General features: G+C 42.2%; 1 protein-coding gene across 1 annotated transcript; it reads right to left on the bottom strand.

The window, feature by feature from the left end:
• Positions 1 to 1,484: 1,484 nt before the first annotated feature.
• Positions 1,485 to 5,147, bottom strand: KLHL31 (kelch like family member 31). Its single transcript, XM_054280467.1, has 2 exons — positions 3,976 to 5,147; positions 1,485 to 2,217 (listed from the first exon to the last, which is right to left on the bottom strand). The coding sequence occupies exons 1-2, from the start codon at positions 5,145 to 5,147 to the stop codon at positions 1,485 to 1,487; spliced, it is 1,905 nt and encodes a 634-aa protein (XP_054136442.1).
• Between the last annotated feature and the right edge of the window lie 6,897 nt (positions 5,148 to 12,044).

The following is a 12,044-nucleotide window of genomic DNA, read 5'->3' on the forward strand; positions in this document are numbered from 1 at the left end:
GTTATAATAAATCATTTTAATTCCTTGTATTCTGTCTTTCCTCCCCAAAAGAAGGATGTAGACATTTCATACTGATGTAGACATTTTGTGCTGACAGCAGTCCTTCAGTATCAAATCTTCACGGGACATGATGGGCTGCATATCCCTTTGGCTATGGGAATAGGATTAGGTTTCATGCTTAATTCCCTCACCTCATGCTGAAATCAGGAAGAAAAGTTCTTGGAGGCAAACTAAGCTGAGTGAAGACTCCTGGGAATACTTCAACACACAGAGCATTAGTCTAGCCTTTGGAATAATATGAATGAAATCTCCATAGAAAGGGCTCTAATAAGGCTTCAGAAGGAGATGCCTTATGTAACCCAGGAGAAGGTTACTTTGGGTGGTGTTGTGCCTACATCTGGCAAGAAAGGTGTTAAGGTATCTCTTTATTTCTAAAACTCTCTAAGGGAGTTTTCCCATGATATCCTGTTTTCCACACAAACTCTGAAAGGCAGACCCTGAAGTCTTTATTCCATCTTTGTTCCTCATTCCACTGGTTATTTGCTGGGGTAATGTAAGGGAGTTTGCTCTGTGCATCTTCCCCATGTTCAGATGTCATTAGCCCTTGGTGTCTCCTGGCATGAACTCAGCTTCCAGGTTTTTCCACCTGGAATGAGAGGGGTGTCTCCCTGGCATGAGGAGGGGGATGAGGTGACGTTGCCTGGTGTACACAGAGGCCAGGAGAGCCATCTGGCACCCAAAGTAGCCTCTTGGGGCTGGCCCAGAGCGCTTATGGGAGTTACACTATTTTGTGGATTCACAGCATTTGATGCAGGAATTAAAGGGTTTCATGGCAGAAGATGAGGAACTCTTTCTACCTTCTGAAGGAGAAAATGCTTTGAGAAGTTTTTGTGAATACCACTGCACCAAAAGGAAAGTATGCACGTGCTATGTGTGGTATTTTTGGTTTGCCTTTTTTTCCCCCCTTCTGTTTGTGAAAATAGAAAATACTTAGAAAAGAACAAAACTTATCAATGTTATGATGACATGGCACATTTCTGATCTATATTGAGATTTATTACTAGTCATATTTGACTTTCGTTTTGGGTTCTGAAAGTGTTTAAAAATTAGTATTAAAAAGCCTCATAACAAACTTCTCAAGCAAGTTTATCTCAATTTTACAGGTAAGGAAACCAAGGAATAAAGAAATTAAATGATTTGCCACAAACAGTATAGTAAGTCAGTGGCAAAATCATGAAGAGAATGAAATTCATGGTTATGGGTTAACTCTCTTTTCCTGCTAAGAAAATCGATCTTATCCCTAATGTGCTGTTTCATGCCACCTGTACTAAAGTTCATGAAAACTGGCCAGTTTGCACTGTTACAAAGCACATTTGCAAAGCCAATGATTTTTTTTTCTATATAAGCACAAAAATTCTACTTAAAGGGTTAATTATATTGCCGTGCTGGTAAACATTTTTACTTATTGCTGGTTAGACCTGTCTTTAGATACTGACTGGGACAGAAGAGACTGAGCTGGCCCTGGACTCCCTCGTCTTGGTGTTGGGCATGGATATAGTACAACAAGATACGCCCACAGTGGCCTCAGGCAGCTCATCTTCCTCTGTCCATTCATTGAGATCTGGGTTATAGCACTGAATGCATTTCTTGTACTTTTTCTCTATTTCATTCCAGCCACCCACTAAGTAAATTTTCCCATTGAGGGTGGAGGCGCCAGCTGTGCTAACTCCGGTTTGAAGCGGCGCCACGTAATTCCACTGGCCCGTGTACGGGCTGTAACGCTCCACGGGGAGAACATCGACCCTCTCCGCTCGCCCCCCCAGCTGAGACCCACCCATGACATAGACCCTCTCCAGAAGGGACACTGCGCAGTGCCAGCCCCTCGGGGTGCTGAGGCTGGCCTTGTCCTGCCAGCTATCTTTGCTGGGGTCGTACATGCACACCGAGCGAGAGTAAGCGTTATTGATGTAACCTCCCGTGACCAGGATCTGGCCATCCACCACGGCGCTGGCGTGGCAGCACCGCGGCACCTCCAGCGGGGCCTTCATCTGCCACTGGTTAGTTGCAGGCACGTAGCACTCAACAGAGGAGAGGCAGCCCTCGGAGTTGCGGCCTCCCACCGCGAAGAGGAGCCCATTGAACACGTTCAGGCTGAAGTGCGTGCGCCGCTGATTCATGTTCGCCAGGTGAATCCAGCTATTGAAACGAGGGTCATATCTGAAAGGATTCAGAAAAGAAGGTAAGTCTTACTTACTGCTCTGCTAAATTATACAGGACTCCTATGCCACTGCTGCAAGAGCAAAGTTGATAGAATTTTAGTTAGTTATTTAGCCTATTAAAAGTCAGCATAATGAAACTGGTATTCCTGATTAAATTTCAAAATAAATTTAGCTTTTGATTGGAGAAAAAATATTTTTGTATCATTCAAACCTGGTATTATTTTAAAGAAGTAAATCTGATTCTTCTGTAATTTGATTTTGTACAATAATTTCATTAGAATACTGGGAAGAGAAAATTTCAAGATGCAACAGAAATTTTAGAAGTTCTTTTGCAATTTACACCCACAGCAAAGATATCTAAATTTACTCAGAGAATTTTTAGAAACTTTAGGTTGTGATTTATACTTGCACCCTCTTTATGCTTTCTAAATGGTGAGTATGCTTACCTTGCCACTCCCATGGAGTAAGTTCTATGTGGAAAGAGCATCTGTGCTTCCTAACACCCTTGCTATCTGAAATAACATTCTTTGTCCTTGGCATTTAAGTGACCTACTTTGAAATAAGAAATGGCGAATTATGACTCCTGAAGATGCTACGTGAAGTACATTAGTGAACCCACACACTTCTGTTGCATGCTAAGGGGACCAGAGAACCACATGAGAGAAAGACTATGGGAAAGTAAATACTAATTATCATTCAGCATTCAGCATTGTCATCTGCAAGTCCACAGACATACTGATGTGACTTGACATGCTCAAGGTCAAAGGCACAACGAGGATTCCCCCACCTCCTCCCTGCAACCAAGGTCAGCACTGAGGACACAACTCCTTGTGACAACATGAGGCATAGCTTAAGGGCAGAAGGTCAAGAGAGCAGATATTTTTCTGACAAAGTAGATTACGCAATAAAATTGATTTAGAGAATGTTCCTCATTCATTAACTCCTGGTGTCCTCAGGAGAAGCAGACTGTTCCTTCTGGGAGCAGAAAAGGAAGCACTGGTAGGACTGTGGCTCTGTAATGCCATTGCATGTCCATAGTCTGTTAGCAGATAAAAGGCAGATAAAAATATTCCCACCTCCAGCCTTTGCTTCAAGCTGCTGTGCCCTGCCAGCCTTTAGGCTGAACTATTTAAAAACATGTGACATTGCATGTTAGTGCATGCACTCTTCTGACCTTGCTATCACCAGTGCAGACTCGGATGACTATAGATAGGAACTGCAAAATTTTAGAAGCAAGGTTTTATTTGGGGTACACTGTAAAAGACAGCCTTCAAGCAATGGTACCATTGTTTTTAAACTCCTGATGATAATAATTAAAAAAGAGGACATGAAATTCAATACAAAAGCTGTTGAAAATATGGTGAATGAACAGAAAGTGAAGGTTATATCTAAAATATGTTTTTCCAAATTTTCTGTGAGGCATCAAAAGGTTTTGAAAATTTGAGAAGTCTTCTTAGATCATCCCATGACTTCCTATTTATGTTCCTATCTATTTCCTTCACTTGAAATAAGTTTTCTTCAGTTTTTCCTCACTTCTCAGTGGGCATGTGTAACCATGGTGAAATTTTTTGCATAACTTCAGTTGTATATTTCTGTTCATTCAAAGTTAATATAGAATAGCATCTATACCTCCCCTACATTGTCCCCTTTTTCTTTATTCAAGTGGTTCATGTTGCATGACACAAGCCAGCTTAGTCTATCTACCTGCCTTCTGTGGAACAGATACCTACATCCCTTTTAAAGAAATAGCAGTTACCTGCAGAAATTGCTGACTGCATGCTTGGCTTGGTTCCTGGCATCATTCTGGTCTTCCCCACCAGCCACATAGAGAAATCCATCCATCACTGTGACACACTGATTAAAACTTTTAGCAGGCATTTCACTAAGCTTCTTCCATCCGTTTTCAGGATCTCTGTACAAGATGTCTCTGCTAAGAGACTTTTCTGTTAAAGCAGGGCGTCCTCCAACAGTGACTAAGACTCTGAAACCTCCACGGATCCTTGTTCTTCTGGACTGAAGTGTATTCTGGTGATAGGGAAGCAAGTGATAGTTCATGGCATCCACTAGGAGCTTGTGGCAGTCTGCATCTTGCATCATTCTTGGCACAGTTTGAACATAATTGACAAGGTCTTGGGCTGAGATGGTACCAAAACGGATATTACTTAAGAGGTTGGCAGCAAACTTTACTCTTTTTTGGTCAAATTCCAGCCATTTTATTGCAATCTGGAATGCAACAATTTCAGAAGGCAACTGTAAGTCATCATCTGCAAGAAGTTCATTAATCTGATCAAAAGTAAGTTTTAGGAACTGATCAGTTTCTGAAAATTCAATGAAGTTGTCTCTAATAAATTTGTGCGCTGCTTCCTTGGTTGCTTTTAGTCCGTATGTTTCTGCAATATTGGCAATGTACATGCAGTTCTCAACACTGATTTCTTGGACTAGAAAATCACAGCACATCTTTGTAAGGGTGTGAATCTGTAGATAAATGGCTGTGGAAATAATACTACCTATTGTGTAAAGTGAGAGAGTAAGTTTTCCAGTGTAAGCATAGGTGATAACAGTAGCTAGACCCACTGGGGACACATCATTGAGGTCCACTCTTTGAGTGGATGGATCTTTCTTTAAGATGTTGTGAAAGTATTCACTGCTTGAAGCCATCACTACCTTATGAACATTGAAAGATTTGGTTTTGGTACTGATAGTCAAGTCACAAAGGAAATTTTCTTGTCTCATTTTGCTTAGACCTTCCAAGAGGTTTGGGCAGTATGATGGGTCAGAAACCTCAGATGAGATGCAGCTGAAACCATTTCCTCCTTCCAAGAGTCCATTCAAGCCATTTAGTTTACTGAGGGGGCTGTCTTCCACAATGATAGTTGTTTCGTTGATATCTGCTTTGTTCTTTTTCACATTCTTCTTTTTAGGGGCCATGACTGCAATGAAATATTACAGCCAAGCACTTGCTAAAAATAAAATTAAACACCACAGTTGTGAAATTTAATAGCTAAGCGATTATGCAACAAATCTAACCTTTGTCGACACGTATAATGCCACAAAACCAAACACACAGGATAAGCTGTCTTCCTAAGTTCTAGGTTGCAGCATGGCTCCTTATTAATAACAATCAATACTCCAACTGTGAAGAATATACCTAGAAGCAGTTCAGTAATTCCTTTTTGTTTTAAATAACAAGGTCATAAAATAACATTCACCTATTATCACCACATTCAGAGAGTTAAATTCTCTAAATGGGTTTGCCAGAGTTTGTCATTAGAGAATGGCAAATCCATTCTCTCAATGGGTTTGTCAAATTTTACATTCTGGCAAACCCATTTAGAGAATTTAACTTTATATAATAAAGTTATATATTTATTTAGAATTTAACTTTATATAACAAATTTATATATTTATTTAAATTAAACAGGTTCTAGACCTGAATTCATTAGCCTGAAGCATAGGAAAAATATGGGCCCCCAACTTCGTTCATCCTTACTACAGAGCTACAGACTTACGGGTGAGTTCAGAACTTGAGCAGGAAATATTAAGACTGGGAAAAAATCTTTAAGAAACAAAAGCAAGATGAGACATAAAGAAAAAGAGGATTGTAATATGATGTCATATTCATTTTAGATTTAGGTCCTGCTTGAAACTGCTTCCAGGTTTTTGTAACTTTTGGTTTTATAGACTGATAGTGTTCTATTTCCTGTGTCAGATGTGCAAATACTTTCTGCTTATAGCATAGCTGGATCCCTTTTCAGTATCAGTAATTTGAAATCACACTTCTAGGATTTTGTTGAGATTTAGGGAGAAGATGTCTAACTTCTGTTTGAAAGAATGTCACACAAACTCTATCAGGATGTGTTATTTTAAACAAGTTCTGCACATGAGAAGGTAAGAATCAGTCCCATTGTTATGTTAGAACACAAATTTAAATTATATATATCAGCTCTAGGCGAGCTCTCAATGAAATAAAGAGCCACTTTTTTGTCAGATGCAATGTGAGACAGCCCCTAGTAACAAAGGAGTTACTTTGAAAAAATATATGAATGTACAAATATACTTGAAGGAAAGCACTGATCTTCAATAACACAATTTAAACAGAATTGTGGAGATCAGCATTCAAATAGATTCAAACACAGCATTTATCTCCAGTGTTGATTTTAAAACAATTTACAAATGCTAATTTTCCTTGTGATCCTTGCAGTCATAAAAACTTGAACATGAAAAAATGATGTTAATTAATTATAAATCAAATGACCGGTTTATTGCAGATAATTAAATCAAAAAACTTCAGTAATATTTCAATCTAGAATCTCAGCACACCACTTCTTCCTTAAGCACAGAGCATGTAACAAAATGGTAACTTAATTATAGAAAGGAATGGTTGCTGCCTGTGAGCACCAGCAGTTTTTTGCTGCTGCTGGGTGCCGGCCATGTGCAGAGCAGGCGAGGGAGAGGGCCATGTGTGCCCGGAGTGTCAGTGTCAGCCTGCGCTGACGCGAGCTGTGATCCCTGATATGCCGCTGTGCCAGCGCAGGGGTCAGCTGCTGCCCGGCTCCCCCGCCCTGGCTGCATTCCAGGGCTGCATCTGTTGAGACCTATCAGAGTCACCTCCCAGAATAGCAACCTCCCAGCAGCTTGCCATTTTAAGACAGGTTCAGTGGAAGGTATAGCTGGTGTTTTAGTATACTTGGCTGTTTAACACAACTTTTGTTGCAAAAACACTATGATGTCGCAAGTGTCGCATATGTTTGTTGGCACGAAAAAGAAGCAAAACAAAACTTTTGGGTAACTTTGTATGTTACACACATAGTTACAGCTTTGCATATTAATAGTCACAATTTTTAAGTTGGAGAGGGCATATTCTTTCGGCAGCTTTATCTGTTGTTCTAAGTATTTTTAGAGGCTTGTAACTTAAAATTTTTAATACATGTAGCACTTAATGTTTATTGTCTCATTGCATCATTGCAGAGCTCATTTAAATATAACATTTTAAGCACTCTGTTCAAAAATGCTTACTATCCAAAGTTTTTTCCTGAGAAATGCTTTTTCATCAGCAGAAATTTCACAAGATAGCTTAGTGTACTAGCACTGTAAGTGGTAGGACATGCAAACCTACTGAAACAAATCAAACAATCCTATAAAACCAAGTTACTGAACTTTGAAAACGCTGAGCGATTTGGTTTTCTATGATTGTTTGCTTTCCCCTACTTTATTTTAGCTTAAGTACCAGTCATGCCAAAGGAAACTTGGGGTCCCAAAACAATGCATTATACCAACCAGCCTCCCCCCTGCTTTAAAATGCCACCTTCTAAAAACTATCAAAGTGAGGAGTTAAAAACTTCTTACCCTCCTCAGAAAGATACTGTTCCAGAGCTGTCCGTGAAAATGCCTCTTCCTTGGAAAACGTGAACACAAAAAGAGAGGAATTGTGGGGAAAAAAGAGTGAGAAAGATCAGAGGCCACTTAAGTCCCAGCTCACCGGTTTTCAGTGAGGCACTTGGCTGTCACAGCGAGCAAGAGAGACCGGAGCCTGTGCTCGGGTGCTCTTTACAGTGACCCCTCCTCTCCATGCCTTGCTCCCTGCCTCTGCCCAGCCACAGGAGCTCAGCTTCCCTGCGCTGCCTGGCCACTGGAAATCAGGAGGACAAGGCTGGACCCTGCAAATGCACAGGTCCATGGGAGGAAAGGGAGGGGAAGGTGAAGATAACTACAGCAGGTAAATGTAGGGTGAACACTGGAAAGCCCTATGGTTAGGGAAGGGCACAGGTTTAGACTGGACATAAGGAAGACACTTTATGATGAGGGTGGTGAGGCACTGGAACAGGATCCACAGAGAAGGTGTGGAATCACCCCATTCCTGGAAATGTTCAAGGCCAGGTGGGACAGACCTTTAAAAATCTTTGTCTAGCAGAAGATGTCCCATGGCAGGGGGGTTGGAGCTACATGGTCTTTGAAGGTCCTATCAAAACCCATTCTATGATTATTATTATTCTATGACCTAAAATAACCCACAGAAAACACCATGAAAATTCTGGCACTTCACACTTTCTTAGATTTTCCATGCTTAACTCCAGGCAGAGGAAAGGAGACCAGCTGATGGGGATTCAGTCATGTTCTGTTTTGTGGAGTTAGGTCACTGCTTCCATAAAGACCTGCCTCAGCTTTCAAAGATTATGTCTCACATCCTGATATATTTCCACAGATGTGAACTTTGATCTTCTGCCTCTCATGTGTGTATCCTGACTTGGGGCTTATACCATACACTGGAATAATTTATCTCCGCATCCTTGCCAGGCAACCTCAGGAATAATATAAAGCCAAACCTCCACATCCCAGGAGAATTTCATCCCACAGGAGAGATGAAAAGAGTGCAAGGGTCTGCATGGGAGGGGAAGAGTACTGGGGGAAGTGGAAGTCTGAGAACAGGAAGATTTTCTCTTGGCTGTGCTTTGTATAATGCTTAATCATACAGATTTATTTGGCTACCTTCAGGCTCAGATGGGCTTTTACAACATCTGTTGCAAAGTAACACTTGTCATTTTGAACAAAAGGGCATCACTGTGTGGGTAGAGCTACATCACAAGGTAAGAATGAAAAAACAGAATAGGAAATTAGAGTCAGTCAAATGTGTGAAATGAGAGTGGATGAGAGGGACATAAGGCTCAGCCCTCTCAACAGCAACAAGGTAACCAGCTTTCCTTTTGAAAAATAGGGCCACAGCTACAAAAAACTAAGGACAAAGCCTCATTTTCACAGAATCATGGAATACCAGGTTGGAAAAAATACCAAGGATCACCTGGTTCCAACTTTCTTGGCAAAATCATTGTCTTGACCACACGGCCCAGCACCCTCTTACAAATCTTACAAGTGTCCAAGCTTGGGGAATCCACCACTTAGTTCCCTGGGGAGATTATATTCTCATTGTGAAAATTTTTCCTCTTGTGTCAAATCATAATCTCCTCAGGAGCAATTTGTAGCCACACCCCTTCACCTTTTCCTTGTGATTTCCTGTAAAAAGGGAGTCTCCATCTACTATGTTGCTGTGGTTTGACACTGGCCAAATGCCAGGCACCCACAGGAGTCGCTCACTCACCCTCCCCTGCTACAGCTGGGCGGAGGAGACAAAAATAACAAAGGTTTCATGAGTGAGATAAGGACTGGGAGAAATATTTCAAGGGCAAACCAGGCTCAACTGAAGTTGCAAAGTGAATTACTAAAAAAATCAGAGGAGGATAATGAGAAGTAAAATAAGTTCCTGCCCCAGCCTCTTCCTCCTTCCCACTGACTGTGCAGGAAGACAGGGCATGGGAGTTTGGTCAGTTCATCACCCGAGGTTTTCTTCTGCTGCTCAGGGAGAGAAGTCTTTCCCCTGTGAGGCCATGGAGTCCCTCCCATGGGAGACAGTTCTCCATGAACTTTTCTGGCATGGTTCTCTTCCCATGAGCAGCAGTCTTCCCAAAACTGCTGCAATGTGAGTCTCCCCCACAGGCAAGCAGTCCTCCCAAAACTGCCGTGACGTGGGTCACGCTTCCCTGGGGTGCAGTCCTCCAAGGGCAGGCTGCTCCAGCCTGGAAGCAAGGGCTCTCCCTCTCCATTTGGGCCTCCCACTAGATCACAGCCTCCTCCAGGCATCCACCTGATCCAGCATGGGCACCTCCCCCACAGGCTGAGGGTGGATCTCTGCATTCCCTGTGGATCCCCACGGGCTGAGGGTGGATCTCTGCATTCCCCATGGATCCCCACAGGCTGAGGGTGAATCTCTGCATTCCCCATGGATCCCCACGGGCTGAGGGTGGATCTCTGCATTCCCCATGGATCCCCACGGGCTGAGGGTGGATCTCTGTATTCCCTGTGGATCCCCACAGGCTGAGGGTGAATCTCTGCATTCCCTGTGGATCCCCACGGGCTGAGGGTGGATCTCTGCATTCCCTGTGGATCCCCATGGGCTGTGGGTGGATCTCTGCATTCCCTGTGGATCCCCACGGGCTGAGGGTGGATCTCTGTATTCCCTGTGGATCCCCATGAGCTGTGGGTGGATCTCTGCATTCCCTGTGGATCCCCACGGGCTGAGGGTGGATCTCTGCATTCCCTGTGGATCCCCATGGGCTGCAGGTGGATTTTCAAATGCACTAATCTGAATGTATTGGGTAATCACACCAGTAATACCTTTTAGGAAGGATGAAATTCCTTACACAGACAGGATGTAACTGTGAAAGCATACTGAATTTCAGTGGGAACTGCAATCTTTAAAAAAAAAGAGATGGAAAAGAAATGTGGGGTTTTTAAGCTGCTGAATTAATGTAAAAACAACATTGTTAGGAACAAATGCACAGGGTTTGATTTCACAGAGGTGGCTCTGAGTTACTGTGTTCAGCAAGGCACCCAGTCCCAGTGGGCCACTCAGACCTCCCCCTGTACTTGATCATTTCCTCTCACCTCCTTGCCTAGTTTGGCCAGTCAAGCCTCATTGATCCATCCCCTGAAATTATACCAGGCTCTTCCCCTGAGCTCAAACAAAGCCTATTTCTCTTTCTGGTTTCAATCTTTCCTTGGAAACTCACTAAGCACTGGAAGTAGGGCATAGGGAGGTCCTTAAAGGTCAGAAGAGAGTTTGCAAGCCTTCAGCAGAGCTGATGGTACAACACATCCCTTGAGCATGGAGTGTCAGAGCAATTTTTGGAGCAATATGTGTATGTCAAGCCCACTTCTTCCTAAGAGGAGTCATGCATCAATGCCAAACAAACAAATCCTTGTAATAACCAGCATTGGCTGCAGTTTTGAAGGACTGAATAAACTTGGAATTCTTTCCTCTTGACAGTTATGACAAGCAATACCAAAAATGCTTCAGTTAGGTCTGGGCTAAAAATATTTTTTGTGTTCTATTGAGATTTTAAATACTGTCTTCGCTGTCCTGAAATCATTATTTTGCAGAATAACTGGGCAGCAAGAATATCCTCCTCATCCCAGGAAATCCAGTAGTTTGATAATTAGGCTTTCAAAGAACACAGGGGAATTCCAGCTTCAATCACACAATTCATATGACAATCTGACCCTCAACTTCCCTACTCAATAAGGACTTTAATCATAATGCTGGTGTGGGCTGAATTTTTCTGAAGATTTCTTCAGCATAAACGCCACTGTGAACAAATAATGTTATGTTATTTGAGCCAGAAAACTGAAGAGTGACTAGTTGTCAATGGCCTATTTTAAGGTAGGGTTGATGAAGTCTCTATATTCTGTGAAAATGAGTTAATTATTTCTGTAAAATAAAAACATGAGTATGGTAACTGGAGAGACAGTCTGCATCAGGGACCTGGATTTATTTTTTCCATTTCCAACCAGAGTGCTCTACCTACTGTATTGCCCTATCAGCTATTTTGCTTTCTCTACTGATGAATTTGCTATAAAGTGTGCCAAGCTGTAATAAGATCTATTTTGCAAGAGCAGCAATCCTAACGTGCAAATATCAACTTTTGCCTACTTAAAATTCTGTTGTACTTAAGACTGGATGCAATTTTTTTTAACACTTCCCTCAAACACCACTTTAAAGGTGAAAGGGGGTCTGTGCACCTGCTCTGATTACATCTATAGTAACTTCACAGGGAATTCTGCAAACACACATTTTTAGGAAGGACTCATTCATCTTGCGAGTCTCACAAGCACATGCTCAGCCTCAGCAAGCTCCACGGCAGAGATCTCGCTTCAGATGCGCAGTTCACACAGCGCAAAGACTGATTCCTTGGCACAATCAAAGACTGATTCCTTGTCACAAGCTTTTTAGGTAATCCATGGGAGAGCCCTGCTGAAAGTTGCGGAGCCCAGAAG

This window comes from Melozone crissalis, unplaced genomic scaffold (assembly GCF_028551555.1).
Source record: "Melozone crissalis strain CALT ecotype California unplaced genomic scaffold, PUWL_Pcris_2 ptg000027l_1, whole genome shotgun sequence".
NCBI lineage: Eukaryota > Metazoa > Chordata > Aves > Passeriformes > Passerellidae > Melozone > Melozone crissalis.